The sequence below is a fragment of the Lynx canadensis genome, chromosome C1 (assembly GCF_007474595.2).
Source record: "Lynx canadensis isolate LIC74 chromosome C1, mLynCan4.pri.v2, whole genome shotgun sequence".
Classification (NCBI taxonomy): domain Eukaryota; kingdom Metazoa; phylum Chordata; class Mammalia; order Carnivora; family Felidae; genus Lynx; species Lynx canadensis.
The window spans coordinates 8,193,715-8,217,748 of record NC_044310.1 but is presented as its reverse complement, the minus strand read 5'-3'; the positions used below and the strand labels follow the sequence as shown (position 1 = coordinate 8,217,748).

Below are 24,034 nucleotides of genomic sequence, written 5' to 3'. Positions count from 1 at the left end.
TCTTGAAAACTAAATGTGGAAGAGCTTTGGAAATTGCCACATACCCTTCAGGGCAGAGGTTGGATGACTACCATTTGTTAAGTTCTGGTAATGGTGACTAGTAGCCAGAATGGTGTCTAGGGACATGGCCAGTGCCTTGAGGCAAAAGCTATGTGGGGCATGTGGGAGGAGCAGAGTCCGGGGCTCCTGGGGCGGGGGAAGGAGGAGGCGGGGCCAGGGACAAAGGCAGTCTCGCACCTGGGAGAAGACATTAGCTGCGTAGGCAGCGGCCGTGGTCAGGGAGGTGAAGAAGGTGGCCTTGCCTGCTGTCTGGATGGTGTGGATCATCCGCAGCTGTGGGTCTTCCAGGTGGGTGGCCTGGCGGTAGGTGTTGATGAATACAAAGACATCGTCCACACCTACGGGAGGGAGTCCCAGGCCAGCAGGGGCAGGCTCAGAATCAGGCCCAAGCTGGGCCTAGCTCAATCCTGAGTCTGCCCCAAGAGGTCAGGCTTCAGGGGAGTCCTGCTTCTCAGTCTGGAGTTTGGAAAGACCCATCCAACTTTGGCTCTACCCACTCGAAATCCAAGCCCTGCCCTCCATTCTCCCTGCCCTCCCCAGCCCCCGTCTCCAGAACGAGGCCCCTGTTTCCAAATCTTGGCCTCCTTTCCACCTTTCCCACCATGCCACAGAAGCAACTCACCAATGCCCACTATCACAAAAGCAGCCACCCCGTTGAGGATGCCCAGGTACTGGATTCCAAAGACCACATGGTACAGGAAGAGAGCCACCAAGCAGCTGAGGCCGATGCTGGCAATCCCGAAAAAGGACAGGAACACTGGGCAGGGCAAGAGGGGATACAGTGGGAGGATCCAGCAGGACACACACCCTTCAGGGACACAGCTGGGTCCTGTGGCAGCCCTGCACTACCCTGGGTGTGCCCTGCACAGTTCTCACGCCCAGAAAGAAGGGGCCAGGCAGGAGCCCGAGTGGCAGAGGAAGCCATCTGAGTAGGTGGTTCATAGGCCCTCATCTTTGCAGAACCTACCTCAATCACTAGTAGGGAATTATTATATGTTTAACATCTGTCACCCCAGTAGACTAGAGGTTCCGTGGGGGTAGGAAATGTGTTTGTGATGTTCACCACTGTATCCCTGGCATCTCAGAGCATCTGACACATAGTTGGTGTCCAATTAATATTTGTTACATGGACGAATGAGTGTCTTTTCCATTTGTGAAGGTATTACTAATCTGTTGTTCACCTGGGCAATAGAGAGTACCCACTGTATATGCAGTGAGAGGCAGCCAGGGTACATGGAAAGATGATGCTATTAAAGTGACCTTGGGGACAGAAGGGCAGCTGCGCTGGGACTGTAAAACAGGCTACAGAACAATCCATAAAGAAGGGCCCAGTACGCCAGACTCCCCAAAACCAAATTTTTAGCAAGAGAACGATGGTCAAAGGGCAAAAGGTTAACCACGTGAGGTCCCAGGGGCAGGGGCCCTCAGGTATGGCCCAAACTGCCTCTGGACCTCAGTCCACCTGCCTGGGGTTGGAAGGTGATTTCTGAGCACCCTTCCCCAGAATCCTTTGACACAATGGATTTGAGATGATTTCTAGAATTCTGGAGAAGGCAGGCTTTGGCCGGACAGGAGCACACAGGAAGGAGAGAAAGGGGCTGGCTCCTGCTGGGCCTTCCAAGGAGGCCTACCTGAGCAGGAGGTGAGAATGTAGACGAGGGCAGCGATACAACTGCTGCTGATGAAGGCCAGGAGCATGTCATTGTTGAAGGTTCTGCGCACCTCGTAATCAAAGAGGTCTGTCCCCCCATACAGAACCTGGACTTTGCTGGAAGGGGAGAGGAAAGACAGAAGTGGGTTGTACTGTTGATACTTGGAAGAGGAGCAGGAGCTACCCACCTCCACAGGGCTCTTTACCTTGGCTCCATGTTAAATCACCTGGGGGCTTCCAAAACTCCTGATGCCCAGGCCGTACTCTAGACAAATTAAACCAGAATTTCTGGGGTGCGGCTGAGTCATCAGTATTTAAAAATCTCCCAGGTGATTCAAACGTACAGTCAAGGTTGAGACCCTGCTCAACACAGATAATAATCAATTATAGTCAAATACTACATCATCTCCCAATTCTCAATTATTCACTGCAAAATTCTAAATTCAAACCAGCTTCCACTTATGCAGTTTTACACTGCTATTCAGTGTGCAGTTAACACAAGCTATTCTTCATAATAACAAAAATGTTAACTGGGCTGGTCAAGTAGAGTTTTAAAATACAAACAGGAGTGATATCTGCTTCTGGACACGATGCAGTGATAAGATGAAATCTAGATTTACCCTCCCCATAAAACTAACAAAAAAATAAGAGAAACTATATAAAACAAGAATCTGGACATGAGACAACACAGGATGATGATTCTTGAGAGATGAGAGGCAAAATGGGCCCTATGGTTATCCTGACTAACGGCCTTGAGAGTTGCTGGGTCTCAGTGTAACCTTATACATGGGTTATGGGGCTCCCCAAAGAAGGCTGAAATTTTTCCAAACTTGATGGAAAACTATAAACCCACTGATTTAAGAAGCTCGAGCAACAAACTCCAAGTACAAAAAAAAAAAAAAAATGAAATGAAATGACAACAATGCACATCATAAACAAATTTTTTCAAAACCAGTGACCAAAAGAAAGTCTTAAAAGCAGCCCGAGGAAAAAGGTGCATCACATACAGAAGGACAAAAATAAGAGCGACTTCTCATCAGAAACAAGTGCTAGTGAGACAATAATGGAGCAGCATCTTTTACCTATTGGGAAAAACATTGACCCAGAATTCTATACCCAGCAAAAATATACTTCAAAAGCAAAGGCAAAATAAAGACTTTTTCATTTTTTATTTTATTTTAATTTTAAAGTTTATTTATCTTGAGAGAGACAGAGACAGCATGAGCAGAAGAGGGGCAGAAAGAGTGAGGAAGAATCCCAAGCCTGATGTGGGGCTTGAACTCATGAAACCATGAGACCATGACCTAAGCTGAAACCAAGAGTTGGCCACTTAACCAACTGAGCCACCCAGGCGCCCCAGTAATACATGAAAGCAGAAGGAATTAATCTCCAGGATCCCTGTACTATAAGAGATGTTAAAGTAAATCCTTCAGGTACAAAGAGAATAACAGATGGAAATATGGATCTATACAAAGGAATAAAATGGATTAAAAATGGTAATGACATGAACAAATATAAAATATTCTCTTATTGCTTATTTAAGTTTCTTTATAAGATAATTGACCACTTGAGCAAAAATAATAATGTAGTGTGGTGTTGATAACACACATGAAAATAAAATACATGAGAACAATACATAGAGGCTGGGAGGAAAGAAATGGTAGCATACTACTGGAAGTGTCTTACACTATACACAAAGTGGTAAAACATCATCTGAAGGTAGCCTGTGATAATCTAAGATTATATACTATAAACCCTAAGCAACCATTAAAATAAATAAAAAGTTATAGCTAAAAGACTAACAAATGAGGGGCACCTGGGTGGCTCAGTCAGTTAAGTGTCCTACTTCGACTCAGGTCATGATCTCGTGGTTCATGAGTTTGAGCCCTGCATCAGGCTCTGTGCTGACAGCTCAGAGCTTTGAGCCTGCTTCAGATTCTGTGTCTTCCTACCTCTTTGCCCTTCCTCTGCTTGCTCTCTGTCTCTCAAAAATAATTAAATGTTAAAAAAACTTTAAAAAAAGACTAACAAAGGAAATAAAACATAATAATAAAAAAACATGGAATCAGTCCAGAAGAAGGCAAAAGAAAAGGGGAACAAAGATAGACTTAAGTCTAGCCATATTAATAACTGCATTACCTATAAATGGTCTAAACACCCCAATTAAAAGGCAGAGACAGACTAGATTTAAAAAAAAGCAAGACCTAGAAGCTTATAAGAAACCCACTTTAAGTATAGAAACAAATAGGTTAAAATATTTAAAAAAGAAAAATATATGACATGCTAACTGAAATCAAAAGGAAGCTGGAATGGTTATATTAATAACAAATGAAATAAATTTCAGAGCGAAGAATATTACTAGGGATAAAGAAGACAATTTCAAAATGATAAAGCGTTTGATTCATCAAGACAACACAATCAACCAACTTGACCTGACAGGTATTTATTAAACACCCCACTCATCAACAGCAGAATATGTATTCTTTTTAAGTGCACAAGGGAACATTTAGTAAGACAGACCACAATCTGGACCATAAAACAAGACTCACTAAATTTAAAAGGACTGAAGTCATACAAAGTATGTTCTCTGACCACAAATGAATTAAATTAAAATTCAGCCACAAAATGGTATCTGGAAAATTCCCAAATATTTGGAAACTAAATAACATACTTTTAAATAACACACAGGTCAAAAAAGAGATCAAAGGGGAAATAGAAAGTATTTTGAATTGAATGAAAATGAAAACACAACATGTGAAAATCTGTGGGATATGCTAAAACAGTACCAAAAGGGAATTTATAGCAATAAATGCCTGTATTGGAGAAGAAGAAACATTTCAAGTTAATGGCCTCAGCTTCTACTTCAAAAAAGTAGAACAAGATAAAAATTACATGTAAAGTAGGCAGACAAAAGGAAATAACAAAGATCAGAGAAGCTAATGAAATACAAAACAAAACCAATAGAAAAAAAAAATCAGAGAAATCTAAAGCTAGTTCTTTGAGAAGATTAAAAAAAATTTGATAAACCTCTAGTCAGAATGATCATGAAAAAAGAGAAAATACACAAGAAAGATGTGACATCACTAGTTTTATAGATATTTAAAAGATAGTAAAGGAATATTATGAACCACTTCCTACCAACAAATTTGACAACTTAAATGAAATGGACAGATTTAATGTTAGACTCAAAACTACCAAAGCTCATGCAGGAAGCAATAGATAACTTTAATAGCCCTTTCTATGTATATTAAAAAATTCTTCCCATAAAGAAAATTTCAGGCCCAGACAGTTTTATTGATGAATCCTATCACATATTTAAGGAAGAAAGAATACTAGTTCTATGCAAACTCTCCAGAAAACTAAAGAGAAGAGAATACTTTCCAACTCATTCTATAATAGCAGAATTACCCTGATACCAAAATAGGACAAATACATTACAAAGAAACTACAGCCCAATATCTATGTTGAACATATTGTGCCCATGAACACAAAATACAAACAGAATACAAAATACAAAATAGAATCTAACACTATATAAAAAAGAAACTATATCATGACCAAGAGCTGGGGGGGGGGGGGCTTGGGTTGCCCCAGGAATGTAAGGTTGGCTTAACATTAAAAACTCAATCAATGTTATTCACTACATTAAACTAAAAAAGAAAAATTGTATGATCTCTCTTTAGACACAGAAAAAACATTTGAAAAAATTCAACATTCATTATTGATTAAAAAAAAAAAAGCTACCAGCAAATTAGGGATAGAGGGAGCCTTTTTAACCTGATTAAGGATATCTACAAAAACCCTACATACTTTTGATTAGGAATAAGACAAGAATGTCCTCTCTCATTACTTTTATTCAACCTTATACTGGAGGTTCTAGCTAGTGCAATCAGCCAAGAAAGAAAAATAAAAGGCATCTAACTTGGAAAGGAAGAAGTAAAACTGTTTTTATTAGCAGAAGATATAATTAACTATGTAAAAAATCTAATGTAATTTACCAAAAAACTTCTAGAACTACTAAGGGAGATTAGCAAGGTTACAGGATACAAAATCAATTATGTTACTATATACTAGTAATGAGCAATTGAAAATTAAAATTAAGAAAATAATACCATTTACAACAGCATAAAAACATGAAATAGGGATACATCTGACAAAAGATGTATATACTACATTCATGGGTAAGAAGACTCCATATTGTTAAGATGTCAGTTCTCAAGTTGATTTATGGATTCAGCACAACCATAATCAAGATCCCAGCAGACGTTTCTTTTTCCTGGAGAAACAGACAAGTGAATTCTAAAATTCAAATAGAAATGCAAAGGACCTAAAATAACTAAAATAACTGTAAAAAAGAATAAAGTTGGGAGGCTTAACAGATATAGTATAAAGACAAGATATGGTATAAAGCTACCATAATTAAGGCAGTGTGGTACTCATGTGCAAATAAAGAAACAGATTGATGGAACAGAACAGAGTCCAGAAATTAACTTATATATCTATGAACAATAGATTTTTGTCCTAGGTGCAAAGGCAATCTTTGTTGAAGGAATAATCCTTTTGACAGGTGATGTTTGAACAATTGGATATCTGTATAAAAATATGTGGCATCTTGGGGTGCCTGAGTGGCTCAGTTGGTTAAGCAACTGACTTCAGCTCAGGTCATGATTTCACGGTTTGTGAGTTCGAGCCCCGTGTTGGGCTCTGTGCTGACAGCTCAGAGCGTGGAGCTCACTTCGGATTCTGTGTCTCCCTCTGTCTGCCCCTCCCTTTCTTGTGCTCTGTCTCTCACTCTGTCTCAAAAATAAATAAATGTTTAAAAAAATTTAAAAAATGTGGCATCTCCATACCCTGGGTTACTGCTCAGCATCTAAAAATAATAAACTATCAATGCCTGCAATAACATGGATAGAACTTAACGTAATTAGGCTGAAAGGGGTCAACCAAAAGAGTGTATACTATATGATGCCATGGATATAAAATTCTAGAAAATGAAAACCAGTATGTAGTAATAGAAAACAGAAAGTGGTGCCTGGGGTAGGGGTGGAGAGGCAAGAAGAGGCAGGATGGACTCATTAGCCAGGGGACATGAGGAAACTTTTGGGGGTGATGGATATGTTCACTATCTTGATTATGGTGAAGGTTTCATGGTATATACATGTGTCAAAACTAATCAAACTGTAAACTTTAAGTATGTGCAGTTGGTTGTATGTCAATTACATCTCAATAAAGCTGTTTTTAAAAACAAACAGAACACTTAAAAGTAAAATAGAAAAGATCTCTGAATTATCTACTTTTTAAGTTATATAGATCAATTGATCTTTCATTAGAGTAGACAACTGAAAATTCAAGCAATTTTTTTAATGTTTATTTGTTTTTGAGAGAGAGAGAGAGAGAGAGAGAGCACAACTGGAAGAGGGGCAGATAGAGAGGGAGACAGAGGGTCTGCAGCAGATCTGTGCTGACAGCAGAGTGCCTGATGCAGGGCTTGAACTCATGAACCATGAGATCATGACCTGACTCCAAGTTGGACTCTTAACCGACTGAGCTACTCAGGAGCCCCAAGCAATTGTTATTCATTCACTCATTCATTCGTACAGCATTTATAGAGTGCCTTCTAAGTTCCAGGTCCTATTTTAGTTGCTGGCTATAAAAAGACACAGGCCCCAATTTTCACTCTCAGGTATAAAGGAATAGTTCATGGAAGACAAGTATTCCTGCCAAGAACTACTAAAAAGATAAAATTCAGAAATCATCTGTTTGATGACAGTAGAAGGTTCCTGAAGTAATGAGAAGTAGAGGGACTCCAGAAAGATTCCATAAAGGGAAGAACCTAGGAAAGGTAAGCTGTTCTTCTACAGCTATTTTCACCCTGGAGGCATCTGCTGATTCTGAACACAGGCAGAAAGATATGAAAATCGAGGCTAGGAGTCAGATGAACTAGCAGAGTTTCCCCTCAGCACTTTGGTTAAATACTGGAGCTGCATGAAGCATTAGGCTAGAAACCTAAGCAGAAAGCTTCTTTAAAAATGTGGCATGGAGTTTCTGTTGGTTTTTTTTTGTGTGTGTGTGTTTGTAGTTTTGAGAAACAAAGATTAGAGTTTGGAACTTGTTAGGGGAAAGAGTTCTGCAGAATACACCAGACTCCCAGTAGAAAGTCCTAGAGAACCAAGGGCAAACAAGGGGCAGACTGAGACTTTCCAGGGCTGCAAAACAGCCTTGACTCAACAAAATGGTTGGTTAAGGTGATCAGTCACAACTCTGTCTGCCTAGTGGAAGGAATGATAGACTTTCTGTGCAGGAAATAATATCACCTGGACCTCTTTGTTTTTTTATACATAATGTTTATCACTCAATAAAAGTTACCAGGCATACTCATAGGCACGACCGCATGACCAAAAACCAAGTGAAAGAACAGACTACAGAAACAAATCCACAGCTTATCCCTATGTTGAAAGTCAGCTGATAAGGACTTTAAAATAATGATAATTTAAAAAATAATAATAATATGTTTAAGGACAGAGAGGATACTATGGACAAAATAAATAAAATGATGAATTTCACCAGGGATTTAGATAAATAACAAAGAATCAAATGGAAATTCTCCACAGAAAAACATACCATTAAAATGTCAACAGACATTAAGTGGCAGATTAAATATAACAAAAGACTGGATCAGTGAACTAGAACATCTAAAACACAGAAAGAAACGAAACATAGAAAGTAACAAAAACCAAAACATAGAAATAAAAAATAAAAAACCTAGAAAATATCCCTGAAAACACATGGGACTCAGTGAAAAAAAATCTAACATTTGTGTAATCAGAATCTTAAAAGGAAAAGAAACATAGAATGAGGTAGAAGCAATATTTGAAGCAGTAATAGCCAGGAAAACTACCCAAACTGATGAAAGTTATCAATCTACAGATTCAAGAAGTTCTGTGCACCCCAAGCAGAACAAATTCAAGGAAAACTACACCTACATAACTCATGGTAAGACTGGTGAAGCCAAGGAGAAAAATCTAAATGCAGCCAGAGAAAAAAAAGACAATTTTTCCAAGGAACAACAAAAATATTTACAGCTGACTTTTCCACAGGAATGATGGAAGTCAGAACACAATGGATTGACAGCTCTAAAGTACTAAAAGAAAATAACTACCAACTTATAATTCTATACCAGCAGAAATATACTTCAAAAATGAAAGTAAAATAAAGATGTTTTCTAGGCAAAAACACAGAATTTATCCTCAGCAAATATGCACTTAAAAAACTATTAAGAAGAGGTCTACAGACACAAGGAAAATGATTCTAGGGGGAAACATGAAATTGTAGAAAGTAATGAAGAGCAACAGGAAAAGTAAATATGTGAATAAATATAAATGAGTACTGACTTAGTAAAATAATAATGTGATATCATACGGGGCTTCAATGTATATAGAATTAAAATGCATGCAACAAAATGCAAAAGGCTAAAGGGTATAAAAGCAGTGAACATGTTCTAAGATTCTAATATTATCAGAGATGTAGTGAAAGTGATCATTTGTATTATTCTGTAGTTAAGTCAAGGTGCATGTTGCCATCTCTTGGGTAACCAGTCATAAAGTAGTAAAAAGATCCAATTATTCCAAAAGAAGATACTAAAGTCTATAGGGACTCTGCTTTTCATTGCTCCTATGAAGCTCTAGGGTGATGGGAAGGGGAAGAGAGGCTTTTTTACCCAGGCAGAGGTTTTGTCTTAACAGCTGAACATATTACGCAGTGGTAGTTTTTGGTATTTGAACCCTAAAGATCCTCCTGCAGGCAGCCCCTCCCAGTTTCCCACCCTAGCCAAGTACCTTTCTCTGGAACACCTCTATTTGTTCATCCACCCCCACCCACCCACTCATTCATGCCCAAGATAAATTCCTACTGAGGGGTTCCTGGCACTGTCCTAGGGACTAGGCCTATAGAAAGAAGCCAGGAACAATCCCAGCCCGCAACAAACTCACACTCTCTTGAAACATAATGAAACTAGACCTTCCTCAAACTTTAACATGCAGACAAGTCATCTATGATCCTGTAGGTCCAAGAAAGGCCTGGAGATTCTGCATTTATAACAACCCCCCAGGTGAAACAGATGCTGCTGATCTGAGGAATGCACTTTGAGTGACAAGGAATTAAACAGCTAAAATACAGACTGACAACTGCCATGATGAATTTTTGCTCAGAGAGGTGAAAGAGCTCATGGAAACTCCCAAGTGGACTAAGTCACTGGTATGTGACCTTAGACATATCTAACTCCAAAGCTCACGTATGCTCTTTCGTTCCTCCTCTAGTGAGAAGGAAGGGCATGGTGGAAGGGGGGTGGAGTGGGCTTTCAATCCAGCTTCAGGGAAAAACTGCCCAGGCTGGATCTTAGTGGATGAGCAGGGGTTTGTTTAGCAAAGAAGCAGGGCCAGGAGAAGGTTCCTAGTGCAGCGACTGGCATAAAAACAAAAGGGGTAAGGGCTCTGGATTGGAAAGGTTGGCTTTTAGTGCCAATCCCACCACTTATAGGCTTTATAATTTGGACAACTCACTTAATAGGGCTGTGCCTCGATTTCCTCAACCATAAGATGGAGATGATCATAATAGCACCTGCCTCATTGGGTCGGTGTTGAGAATTAAATGAGATGGTGTGTATAAGGGGCTTATACCAGCACTGTCCCACATAAATGTTGGTTCTGATTATCATAGTTGTTGCTCAATGCAATGGATGAGTAATGGAAGGAACAAGGGTATTTCAGGCAGAATGATTCATTTGCCTGGAGCTGGCCTGTCAGGGCAGGGGACTGAGAGGCATCACAGTTATTGCCCATCAGGACTGATAGATGAACTATTTAATGCCCTTTCTGGGTGAGGAAGGGCCTACGTGTATTTTTAGACACATAGCCCAAGGTTTGGAGGACAACCAAAGCACCCACTACCTGAGAGCACCTTCACATCTCTTGGCTCACCTCCTCCTAATGCCTCCAGAAGGTATCGGGACTCATCATCCCCATTCTACAAGTAGGGAAACTGAGGCCCAGAGAAGTAGAGGCATATTTGCCAACTCTCTCTCTGGGTGGAGGAGGCAGACAGGCCAATACTCCCTGGTCAGTACTCTTTCCAGAAAGCCCTGTAGGCACCATCTCAGGAGAAAAATCAATATCCAAGACTTCTTAGGCAAAAGCCCTGGGATTTCCTACCTCCTCCAAAGCTTTCATGTTCACTAACCATCAGCACTGATCAAGAAAAGGGGCTTTTTGAGCTGTCAGAGTGACAGTGAGGATGTATCTGGCTCTGCCCCTGATTCAGGAAGAAAGACTTCCTAGGGAGAAGGTTCAGGGGAGGTGATCTGGGGTTTATGAGAAAGAAGCACTCGAAAGACAATTTCCTACCCTAACACAGCCCTTTCCTGATATACACAAGGACAAACAGACACCGCGTGCAGCTGGACCTCCTACCTACCTAGTAGACTGCTTGGCCAGCATGGCCACGTAGGTGACCACAAAGCTCTGAAACTTGGCCCGCTGCTCCTCCCAACGATCGTCCACTGAGTAGTAGTTGGGCAGGGGTGCTCCAAAGAGGATCTCGCTGCGCAGTAGGGAGCTCTTGAGGTTTTCTGCGGAGAGGCCCTCGTCCACATACCAGTAGAACTCGGGGTGAGTCATGGCCAGCTCTAGGGAGCCTGCAGGGGCAGGGGTGGTGGCCCAAGGAGCTCAGAGGGCAGCTCCCCACAGCCCTCCATCAACATCATCCTGTCCTCCTTGCTAATCTCACTCCTTTCTAAGGAGGTGGCACTCCCCCTCAGGCTGCCTCCAGCTGTCTCAAATGGAACAGAGCAACGGTTTAAAGAACTCACTGCCCAAGAGCAGCAGTCCCCCAGACCTGCTCAGGCAGCCCCCAATAAATTCACATTTTATTTGCATGTGAACCTCACCTAATTCCAAGGCTCAGTCTTTGCAGCCCTCGAGTTCCATCTTTCCATTACAGTCCCCATTCATCTGCCTGGAATCCTGCCCGTGTGCCCCTTAGAAGGCACACCCAAGCACCCAAGCCCCACCCCACGACCATTCTCTAGCCCACCCCACCTTTCAAGTCTCATCCCTAAATTACTACAAACTAACCCCACCTTGGTCTCCCTTCAACTTGTCTCTCTCCCCTATCTTCCTCTGATTAGATGCCCGGTCCTCTAACCACACCTGGGTTTCCCTCTAACCAACCTCATGCCCAAGCCCTACCCCACCCATTCTTTAACTGGCCAGTTTCCCACAATTCAGGTCTGCACCCAAACCCTCCTTGCCTCTCTCAGATCCCATCTCACATCCTACCCTGCTGCCAGCCCTTCGCTGTATCACCTTCAGGTCACGCCCAGCAGGCAGCTCGAGCCTGAGTCTGCCCACAGCAGAGTCCCACCCCATTCTCCTTCAGGTGTGAGTCCATGGCCAAATTTCCCATGGGTCTCGAAAGTACCTTCTCTCAATCTCATGAAGACCCGCCCTCAGCCTCACTGAGGCCCCGCCCCTTACAAGCCCCACCCACCCAAGGGCTCCACCCCTTACAAGGCCCTCCCCAGCAGGCTGTGTCCCCAGCCACACACAAGTCTGCTCACCCCGGATGTCGGCCAGGTCCTGGCCCATGCCATCATAGTAGATCTTGCCGCCTCTCTCAGTGGGGAAGAAATAGGTCATGAGCGAGCTGGGTGGGGAGCAGTAGGAGTAGGACCCTAGTGGAAGGTCCTTGAGCACCTCATGGGGTTTCCAGCAGAACTCCCGGAAGCCCGGGTGGTCCATGATCTTGCGCTCAATCTCGTGGATTGTGACCAGCCGCTCACTGGTGAAAATGTTGCGCTCTGCGTCGCCACGGGCCAGGAAAATGAGCTCAATGCGCCAGTGCGCATGCGTCTGGGTGTTGGCGCTCACATAAGAACGGGAGTAGTCCCAGCGCGAGGCACCCCTGCGGGCTCGGCTCTGATTGGCCGCAGCCACAGCACGGGGCGGGGTGCTGGGTTGGCACCGTCCATTCTTCTGCATCCCCTGGTTCGTGGGGCCTTCACTCTGGTTGGCTGCCAGATCCACCAGGGTTGGGGCCTCCCGCCGAAGACGCCCACTCCGATTGGCTGCTGGTTTCTGGTCTGCGGAAGTGTCAGGGGATATGCCTGGGCCACGCCTTGGGGCCGCAAAGACTGCCCGTGGGGGCCTGGTGACTGGTCGAGAGCGGTTGCCCAGATGCAGCTGCTGCAGCTGCTCTGAGATAAGACGCTGGAGTGTCTCAGAAGTGAAGTCAGCCAAGTCGCGCCGGTTGCGCCCCCAGGACCCAAACTGGGACTTAAGCGCCAGCGCGAGGGCATCAAAACGCTGGGAGGCCTCATGGTTGCGGATCTCAAAGGCGTTGTAGGAGATGTCAATGTCCAGCGGCGGGTAGTAGAGGAACATGAAGGCCGACAGGGCCATGGGGATGCTGCAGCCCAGGAAGAGCACCAGCCCTGCACAGCAGGGATTTGTGAAAGCCCAGCCCAGGGTGCTCCAGAAGCCCGAGGCGGGCGGCCGGGAAGGCAAGGTCCAACGCCTCCAGCAACACTGCCCTCCTTTCCCAGCTCGGGGCCCTGGCTTCTGGGCCCTCCTAAAGGCCTCACCGGTTGCTTCCTCCTCTTCCTGCTCCTCCTCTAGCCACACGTCTTGCAGCAAGGGGTCATCCTCCGAGTCCATAGCCTACAGGAGAGGGAGAGGGTCAGCAGGCTAGAGAGAGGGAGAAGACGGTGCCCTGTGGCTGCAGTCGCCCAGCCCTGGGTATTAGACCCGTCCACAAATACTGCGATGGAATTGCATCGCGTGGGCATGTAACTCAACTGAACTTCATCACTTGTACACGAAACAAAGAAAAATATGTTACTGGTCCATCACCTCCCCTAACTAGATCTTGGCTTTCGAGGCCACAGGAAAGGGAGAATCACAGCCCGTTTGCAAACAGAAGAGACATTCCTCCCTGTGTAAGGGATACTGGGGCGGGGAGGGGGGGGTGGACTCTGACTACACACGATTTCTCAACTTCCTCTTCATGCTTTGATTCTAGAACTCATGGCCAACAGGAGGCGTTACTCCACTGCCATCACTTCTACTTATAGTTAGCAACTCTAAAGTAGATCTCCCCTATGACCCAGCAATAGCACTGCTAGGAATTTACCCAAGGGATACAGGAGTGCTGATGCATAGGGGCACTTGTACCCCAATGTTTATAGCAGCACTTTCAACAGTGGCCAAATTACGGAAAGAGCTTAAATGTCCATCAACTGACGAACGGATAAAGAAATTGTGGTTTATATACACAATGGAATACTACGTGGCAATGAGAAAGAATGAAATCTGGCCTTTTGTAGCAACGTGGATGGAACTGGAGAGTGTGATGCTAAGTGAAATATGTCATACAGAGAAAGACAGATACCATATGTTTTCACTCTTATGTGGATCTTAAGAAACTTAACAGAAGACCATGGGGGAGGGGAGGGGAAGGGGGAAAAAGTTAGAGAGGGAGGGAGGCAAACCATAAGAGACTCTTAAAAACTGAGAATAAACAGGGTTGATGGGGGGTGGGAGGGAGGGGATAGTGGGTGATGGGCATTGAGGAGGGCACCTGTTGGGATGACCACTGGCTGTTGTATGGAAACCAATTTGACAATACATTTCATATGAAAAATAAATAAAGTACCTTCTGAAGTATCAGGGTAGGAAGAAAGAACGTGGTCTTTGGAATCGGAGTTTGGGTCCTGGTAAGGTGAACGTTGGCAAGGCAGTAAACCTCTCTGAACCTCAATTCGTCGTCTATAAAACAGAGGTGGCCACTTCTGCCTCACACAGTTGTGAGGAGGGCTGCAGTCTGGGTAGTATATTAGTTACTATCTGTCACATAAGCAGATTTCTTTGCTCCCCTCTGGGGGCTGTAATGTGCCTAGCGGTCGCCCATGGATGGGGCTGTGCCAGAGCTGTCATAGCTCTCCTCAAGAACTCTCAATAGCTCCCCACCCCCTCTTTGGGACACTGCAGCTGCAGCCACTGTTTGTCAGGCTCAGGCCACTTAACATGCAGCGCCAGCAACATCAAACCTTTGGGCACGAGCAGGGGCCAGGCATCTGTCTCCCCAAGACTTGGGCACAAGCAGCAGGAGGGCCTGGCAGGAGAGGGCAGCCCGGGCAGCCTGAGGACTCCTGCAGGGTGGCCCGAAGGCAGGAGGCCTTCCGGCATCCCCGGGCATGGCCTGTTCCCCTTGTCCCTCCTGTCCTCAGTTTGGACGGGGAGAGACTCATTATCCAGTTAGATGCCAGGCAGCGAGAAGAGGAAGCTAATTATACCAGAGCTGGCTAATTAATGCTGCCTTTCCTATTAACATTCTCTAGAGTGCTCCATTTCAATTAGACGGTCTGTCCGGGAAGAGAGGGGGCTGCCGTTAGCCCAGAGAAAGTGAGGAAGAGAGGGTGAGGGGAAGGAGGGAAACAGAGACAGAGAGGCAGGAAATGGGAGAGATGAGAGACAGAGACAGCTGGGAAAAGGAGAGAGAGAGGAGACGGGAATTGAGTGGGGGGTGGGCAGACAGAGATGCAAAAAGGGAAACAGAGAGGAGGGTGGGAGAAGAGGAGGGCAAAGCAGAAAACTTGAAAGGGAGAGAGGCCTGGAGGGGATGGGAACCGCTCCTGTAATATGCAAGAGTCCTATCCTATGATGAGATCATTAAACTTCCCATTTGCGATGCCCTAAAGCATTCTGGCCGAGGGGACGCCATATGCTCCCAGGACCAATTTGTGTTAGCAGGAACTCCTGAGTGTGAACCAGAGGCAGCTCAGACTCACCCCATGTCCAAGGGTAGAACTAAGTCTGCATGTGGAGGTGGGGGCAGGTGGGAGCTTCGCCCCCACTCCCAGCCTTGGAAGGAGGATGCTGATGGCAATATGGTGGAGAGAGAGGGACAAAGGCTACTTCTGCCTCTTTTTCTGGGGTCCATCCACCCTGTCCCCAGCCTCAGCCTGCCTTTCAAGATGTATAGTTTACGGTATGTTGATATGTGAGCGGGGGTCCAAGGCCAGGATTCTGGGTCACGGCAGCACTTCCTGAGTGATTTAGGGGATCCTGCTGTTGCACCGGCGATGCCATTCCCTTCCCCAGGAGTCTAATGCATCTTTCAAGGTCTTGCTCAAGTGTCACCTCTGACAAGAAGCCTTCCCAGATCTGAAGCCCCCAGCGACCCATCTAAACTTCTCACCACACTTAGGGGGTACAAATTACTCAGGGACAAGGAGGGAGAGGCAGTATAGTAGGACATTAAGAGTAAAGGCTTTGGAGGCAGACAGATCTGGATGTCAGTCCCAGCTATACAATTTAGAGCAGGCGATGTATCCTTTCTGGCCCTCAGTTTTCTCATCTATAAAGTGGGGCTACCAGTAGTCATCATCACAGAGGTGATCAGATGATGTACACAGCAGGCTGACCACAGTGCCTGGTACATGTGCGTGCTTGGGAAATGACTGCTTCTGTTCTTTTATACTCTGCTCCTCCGCCAAGGCTGTGAACTGGAAGACTCACATGGCTCATTGCATCTGCCAAAAATGATCACAGCAATATCTCTCATCTCATGTGCTTTTCTCATGGTATGACTGAGACTTCTCCCATCAAGAAGTAATGTCTGCATTCCTTCCCCTTGAATCCAGGAGTGTGGAGGCTGTGACTGCAGCAGAAGTGGCTCTGAGACTTCTGAGGCTTGGCAAATGGAGAGGCAAGCTTCCCCCCCTCCCCCTGGCTCTCTTGGGACGCTTTGTCCTTGGAGCCCAGCTGCCATGCGGAGAGGAGGCCCAAACTAGCACAGGCAGGGAGACCACATGCGGGAGCTCCTGCTGACAGCCGGCATCAACCATCAGATATGTGACTAAAGACACCACTGGCCAAGGAGTAACCCAAGCCTTCGTGTCTTCCTGGCTGAGACCCAAGTACCATGGAGTAGAGCTAAGCCACTGTCTCTTGTACCCTGTCCTGACCCACAGAATCCAGGAGCATAATACACGGGTTGTCATACATCACTAAGTTTGGGGGATGATTGATTACATACTAACAGTAACTGAACGATCATAATGGATCCTGTCCCCTATGTTTGACTCTGTGCCCTGCAGACAACATTTTCTGGATTGAAGCGCCCAGAAAATTGGGCACAGCCATTCTGCCTCCCAGTGAGAGCCCCATAGCCGGGTGGACATGAACTCCAAGAGAGCAGGGACTTGGCTGTCATGTTCCCTGCTGGGGTTCTGGGTTTCAGATAATTGTCGAATGAGGAAAGGTAAAGGAATCTCTGGAGAATCTGGGTTAGGTATTAGAACTTCCCCCAGGACAGAGGATGATCACCAAACAATATAAACATGCAGCCGAGAGTATGGTTTCTTCTGCCTGGGGTGGGGAGGATCTTGAAGAGGGTGAAACGAACAAACAAGAAGTGGACCTGATGAGTTCTTTGTCTCTCATGCCTCCCACCCCCACACTTGTCTTCTCTACCTCTGGAAAGAAAAGCTGCCACGTGGGAAATGACACCAGATTGGTGGTTGACCACCACGGCTGCAGGCCTGGCTCAGCCATCAACTTTCTGTGTGGCCCTGGACCTGTCCATCTGCTCCTGGGGCCCTGTCTCTCCCATCTGGCTTTGGGATGGTAAAGCCTCAGGTCCCTCTAGTGGCGACTCCCGCCGAGCTGCAGAGAAGCCCTGGTCTGCAGGCCAGCGAGGGCGGGTGGGGTCTCAGAGACCCTCAGCATGTGAGTAAAGGGAGGCCTCAGCTCGCAGGTGGGGTCTGACAGCAGCACCTCAGTGGACAACCACCTCCTCGGGTCTCTCCTACATACACACACACACACACACACACACACACACACACTCAGAGATGGTCAGAATTGAACTCTGAGCCTCTCAGGGGCCCAGGAGACAAGGTGGAGACATCCACAAAAAAAGGTCTCCCTTCTTTTGGGGGAATCAAGAGGGGCAGGTGCCTGAAAGGGAATGGTAGGTCCTGGGGGGCCCAGAGGGAGGAACCTGGCCCAGTGTTAAGGGCCAGGCATGGGGCAATCCAAAGCCACATTTGAAGCATAATCTCAATATTATAACAGAAAAAAAAAATTCCACATGCATTAAAAGAAAAAAAAAAACACTTACAATGGTTATCTCTACCTGGGAGGATTATGGGTAATTTTCATTTTCTCTTTTATACTTGTCTATTTCCAATTTTTCTGCAATGATCAGGTGTAGCCTCACTTTTAGAATGGGAAAAAAACTTATTTAAAAATAGAATGTGTGTGTATGTGTGTGGAAGGGATTTTGTGAACAGCCTCCAACTCTTTGAGGAGTTAGGATAATAGGGCCTGGGAGGAGGGTTCTGTCCCCAAAGGAGAGCAAATGCGGAGGGGGGGGTGGCTGAGTTGCAGCAGGAGAGACCCTGGTTAGAAAACAGAAGGTCCTGGAAGAGAGGCAGCTGGCAAAGGCCAATGAGTGAGCGAATGTGGAAATCTCCTGTTCTCCTGAGATAAAGAGAGGGGTCTTTTTTTTTTTTAAGCTTATTTATTTTGAGAGAGAGAGAGAACAAGCAGGGGAGGGGTAGAGAGAGAAGTAGAGACAGAATCCCATGCAGGCGCCACACTGTCAGCGAGGAGCCCCAAGCGGGGCTCAAACCCATGAACTGTGAGATCATGACCTGAGTCAAAATCAAGAGTTGGAGGCTTAACCGACAAGCCACCCAGGTGACCCGAAAGGGGTCTTTAAAATGAACAGGGAGGGGCACCTGGGTGGCTCAGTCGTGTCTGACTTCAGCTCAGGTCATGATCCCACGGTCCGTGAGTTCAAGCCGTGCATCGGGCTCTGTGCTGACAGCTCAGAGCCTGGAGCCTGCTTCAGACTCTGTGTCTCCTTCTCTCTCTGCCCCTCACCTACTCGTGCTCTCTCTCTCTCTCTCTCTCTCAAAAATAAGTAAACATTAAAATTTTTCTTTAATGAACAGGGAGTAGATCATGTCCCAGAAGGGGCATCAGAGCACAGGCAGTCCCATCCCTTTGTCTTCCAGATAGGGACACTGAGACCAGGCAAAGAGAAGGGACTCACCCAAGGTCTTATTTCAGTGTTAGAGCCAGGACTCCGGCTTGAAGGAGTGCTCAGTCTGCTCCATTGGCGGATTCTGGGGGGACTTCTTGGCAGTCCCTGGGAGCCACCAGGCCCGGAGAAGACGGCACGTGCTCCCAAAGAGCCAAATAGGGAAACGACTTTTAAGGTCTAGGGAAAGAGGCCTTCTTCAAGTCCCAAGCCAGATGGACCCGCCCCCCAGCCTGGACAGAATGGGGCTTTGGTGGGAGGCGATGTTGCCTCAAAGACCCCCTCGACCCAGTTCTTTCTCTCCTGCAGCATGGCTCCCAGGGGTATGGCCCCACGCCAGAGCCTGCCTGCAGCGCTGGTTACAACGTCCCTCCTTCCCGTGATGGGTGACAGAAACATTCCTTCTTCATTCCCTTATCCCAGCCAGACTACTAAAAGTCACATTAGACATGCAGATTCAACTTCAAATACATACATGTATATATAATTTAAAGGCAATTAGGAGCTAATCAGCTTTTTCTTCCTGTCTCGGGGTGTTTTGCCTCCCTGGTGCGGCGCTGGTCCTCAGAAACATCTTGGGGTGTTTGATTCTTCTACCCTTCGGCTGAGAGATGTGCGTGCAAGTTCAAAATGAGACAGTTGGAGTTGAATGGTCCCATTCTCCCCTGACACTGAAGTGGGGGACATCATGTCCTTCTCTGCTTCCTGGTTCTGGGTCGGCGCCTTTGGGTGAATTCAGCTCATCTGAGGTGGAGAAGGGCGGACAGGAGAAGGGAGAGACCTCCTGGGCAGCAGTGTCCTAATGCCCTATCTGCTGATGCCCCGTCTTCCCTCCAGATGCCCCAGCTATGTGCCTTCCATCCTGAATCCCCAGCCCTTCTCCAAGACCTGGGCACTCCATCTCAGGCCAGGAGGCTATAGGAGCAGTGGAGACATGGTGGTAAAATTGGGGCCAAATCACCCAGATGGGGTGAAGCTAAAAGCCCCACTAACTCACTGCAGAAACTCTGCCACCCATTAAGATAATCACAATCTAATAATTAGCTGTGTGTCTGCGAGGTCCAGGTACTCTCTCCACCCTCCCTCATACACCAGCCCTGCGAGGGAGGCAGTAGGAGCGTCCTCATTTAACAGAAGAATAAACAGAGAGGTTAAGTGACTCCCTTACGGTCACACAGCGAATAAAGGGTGAAACTAGAGTTTGAACCTCAGGTCTACGGATTCTGAAGCCCATGATCATTTCTGCATTCCAGGTGGCCCGTCAGTTTCTTGAGAGCTGAGATGGCAATACCCATTGAAAAAACCCACTGCTCTTTAGCAAGCCTGCACCAGCACTGCAAGACCTAAAAATCACTCTGCTTTCAGTACCTGTCAGCTCAAGGCATGACTTAAAGGAAGTCCCCATCAGTCTCGGAAGCCTAGCCTTCCCTCCAATGGGAACATGGGTGTGTTGGTTACCTTTGTGTGGCTGGGCCATGGGATGCCCAGACGTTGGACCAAACATGATCCTGGATATGGAGCCTGAGGAAAGCAGAGGACCACCCCCCCCCCCCCCCCACAATGTGGGCCTCATCCCATCAGTTGAAGACCTGACTAGAATAAAAGGGCCGGGTAAGACGGGGCTTCTGCTGACTGCTAGAGCTGAAGCATTAGTCTTTTCTAGCCTTCAGACTCAGTCTCAGACATCGGCTCTTCCTGGGTCTCAAGCCTGCTGGATTTCGGACAGGAACTTATATCATCTGCTTCCCTGGTTCTCAGGCCTTTGGGCTCAGATTGGAACTACCATCGGCTCTCTTGGGTCTCCAGCTTGCTGCCTGTGGACCTTGGGATTTCTTAGTCTCCAAAGTCATGTGAGCCAATTCATCTATCTATCTATCTATCTATCTATCTATCTATCATCTATCTATCCATCCATCAGCCTACATCCTATTGGTTCCATTTCTTTCTAATACAGTTTTCTCAGAGGGAAAGTGGGGGTGAGGCAGGAGCCCCATCCCAGCAGTTAGATCCTAGAGGTCTTCCTTCAAGAAGCCCCAAGTCCTACCCAGAATCTCAAATGAAAATGGCAAAAGAGCCAGGCAATGCCCTCCAAATCCGTAGAGGGAGGGGCATGGTTGGGAAGCTCTCAGGGCGTGTCTGAACCCTTCCCTCAGCAAGAAGGTCCCCCATCTACCCCCCCAACTGCCCCCTCCCCCAGCCCTGAGGAAACCTGGCTTTGCAGCTGTAGCTGAAGCTCGCACATGCCCCTACTCCCCTTCAGACCCCTGCCCCTCAAGAAACACCATATCCTCATTAGCTAAATGTGCCAGCAGAGGGCAGGAAGTTCAGAAGGACACATGTGACCACTTCTCACAAAGCAAATCTGGGCTTATTTATAGGGAGGCAGAAGGGGTGGGAGGGAGGGAGTCGGCAGGGGCTCTGTGGTGAGCCTGTCCAGGCCCCATGTTCCCCAGACCGGGGCCGGCTGCGGAGACACAGTACATGAAGGACAGCCGGCCTCCCGGGGTTGACAGCTGGTGAGGAAACTGGGCACTGACTCGCAAGCCCAACAGCTCAATATATATCAGGCAAACAAGCTTTGCTCTGGTCAATATATCACCCGGGGAATGTCCCAGCCAGCACCAGAGGAATCCAGTATTAATGGTCACCAGAGCATTGCCACCTTCCGCTGTTCTGTGTGTTCTCTCTAGTGGGCTCAGGGGAACAGAACCGGCCTCCCCCCAACGCTAAGAAGGATCTGGGGTACCAAGAGCATCAGGGCCTGATTTTGGCGGGGGGCAGTGGGGAGCTAAGCATGGATTTTGCAGTCAGATACACCTGGGGTCAGACCCTGGCTCTGCCGCTGGCTGGGCGCCTGGGGTTTCGGTTTCCCCATCTGTGAAATGGCGATGGTGACACCTGCTTACTGAGTCACACAGCTGCTGGTGCAATCAGTATGAGCTTCAGAGATGGGGAGAACCCTAAATCCGGCCCCGGCTCCTGTGCAGGGCGGTACGTTGGCCGGAGCCGCCTCTTCCATTCTCTACGACCTTGGCCCTCAGATGTTAACATGGGTCATTCACCAGGTGCACTTGTTCAAGTGCAAACTTCTGGGCCAGACACCAGATCCAGTCATTCAGACTCTCGGTGGGGGGAGGGGGGGCAAGGCCCAGGAATCTAGTGACACCACCTCCCCGGGTGATTCTGTTGCAGGCGGCCCGGGAGTATTCCTTCAAAGACTCTGCTGTCCTGGTCACCTTCCCCAGCTCCCCGTGGTTTCTTCTGGCAGGTGGTCTAGCCTTTGGTACTCCCTTTCCCGCGGCTCATGCTTGCCTCTCTGCAGGCTCACCACACCCCCGGGGGGCCCTGTGGATGGACTCAGGGCTCACTCCTCTAAGCGCCTCTTCCTCCAGCTGTGAGGAGGGAAGAGATGACGGCATCTGGGCCAGGAACAGGACTTTATGTCCAGAGAGAGGGACACAGGCCGCCCAGATCTGCCAACCAGCTCTTCAACCAGCAGTGAAAGAAAACAGCAGGCCAAGGGCTTACTCTCTGGCAGAAGCTGTGGGAGGGGCCTGGGCAGGGAGCTCCGCATCCACCAGGCACTGCCGTGTGCCCAGCACTGGGCACTTTACTTATGTCCTCTCTGGTCCAGCCTCAGCTCTATGAGGCAGTGTGCAGGGGTGGGGCGGGGATCCGGGCCTCTGCAGGCCCAATGTCAGAGCCCATCATTTTAGCCTCTGTGCTCTACTGCTAAGAGGGATTCCACCCAGACTGCCCCACTCTACACCTCTTGCCCCTCCCCCACACCTCTTGCCGCCTAGGAACTCAGACCTCATAGCCCAGACCCATCAGTCCGGACTCCTGGAGCCCTCCAGGCGACCTTGGCATCTCTGAAGAAGAGGCAATGAAAGCTTAATAAAACCAGCAATACTTACAGAGGCCGTAAAATACAGCCAGGCCCCTAGGCGTCCCTTGCTTGAAGGGTCAGAAGGTTCCTGAAAACCCTCACTACATGCTCTGGCCAACTTGTCTGCCTCCCACCACCTCTTCCCCACTCCCTGGTCCCAAGTCCTGGCTGCTGTCTGGACTTCAGTGTCCACAGGGCCCAGTAGCCAATCAGCTCCCCAGCCCCAGACCGCTAGGTTAATAAAAAATAAAAAGATTCCCACAAAACACGACCAATAACCATGGCCATAAAAGCCAAATTGGATTCCTTCGTGGATGATGAGCTTGGGGTCCTTCTCTGTCTCCGAGACCTGATTAACAAATATGTAAAACGATTCCCCTATCATCTCTGGCTCCAGCCAGCTCTCCCTGCAGCTCCAAGCTCAGGGACAAGGAACGAGGCAGAAGTGGGGGGATGTGTATCTAGGGCAGAAGAAGCAGCCCTCTGGGCCTCGGCACTGGCCTGTTGTGTGACTCAGAACAAGTCACTTAATACCTCTGGATGGCGGTCCCCCACCTGGGGAGAGACGCTCTCACACCCTCGCCCTTTGTGTTCTCGGCCTCTGCCCAAGAGGGGGACACAAAAGAAAGGCAGAGGGCTGCCCTTCACCCCATCCAGAAGCTGTTGTATGACTGGGGGAGGGGGAAATGCTGGGAGGGTCCTGCTCTGACACCAGCCAAGCAGTACGTCCTAGGTGCCATCAGCTTTGCTGGGACACAGCAGGTGGCCGGCCACCTGTCAGTAATCAGCTCTGGGGGAGGCTTTGGAGACTGTATCCCTTCCCACCCCACCCCCCCAGAGCCCCCAGACCACATCTGTGGGCCCAAGGACATTGCAAGACCCTTCTCAGCCCCACACCACGAAAGACAAGCATGGAGGTAAATTGGAACACAAAAGATAAAAAAGCACATAATACGAAGTGCTCAGACCACAGAGAGGCCACCACGACTGGCTTGGGATGGAGCTCCAGGGAGGCTGTACCCCAGCCTGACTGCCAGGAAAAAAACAGGGAGAGCCCTTAGGGTAAATGTCCCTTCTGAGCACTCCGAGCTTCCCCAGCCCCTGCTGCCGACGCTTACGGAGGGCCAAGGAGGCCAGCACCGGCCGAAAGCACAGGAAGGAGATGCTGGACGCTGCTCAGACCCTGCGTCCCCAAGACAGAGTCAGCCCTGCCCCTGCCCCTCACATCCTGGGGGATGCGTCTACGCAGCATCTTACAGCTTGTAGATCATTTTCACGTGGGGTTTCAAGTCCTAGGACTTATTTCCAATTTGCAAACAAGAACTGAGGCT

The 24,034-nt window shown here is 47.5% G+C and overlaps 1 protein-coding gene across 1 annotated transcript in view; it reads right to left on the bottom strand.

The window, feature by feature from the left end:
- DISP3 (dispatched RND transporter family member 3) overlaps positions 1-13,419 on the bottom strand; it is a 30,898-nt gene extending 17,479 nt beyond the window's left edge. Inside the window, exons 1-5 of the mRNA XM_032594194.1 lie at positions 12,324-13,419; positions 11,180-11,399; positions 1,692-1,828; positions 683-817; positions 238-398 (exon numbers count right to left, since the gene is read on the bottom strand). Coding sequence (XP_032450085.1) covers positions 238-398; positions 683-817; positions 1,692-1,828; positions 11,180-11,399; positions 12,324-13,419 — 1,749 coding nt within the window. The remainder of the gene's footprint in view (positions 1-237; positions 399-682; positions 818-1,691; positions 1,829-11,179; positions 11,400-12,323) is intronic.
- Positions 13,420-24,034: the final 10,615 nt, after the last annotated feature.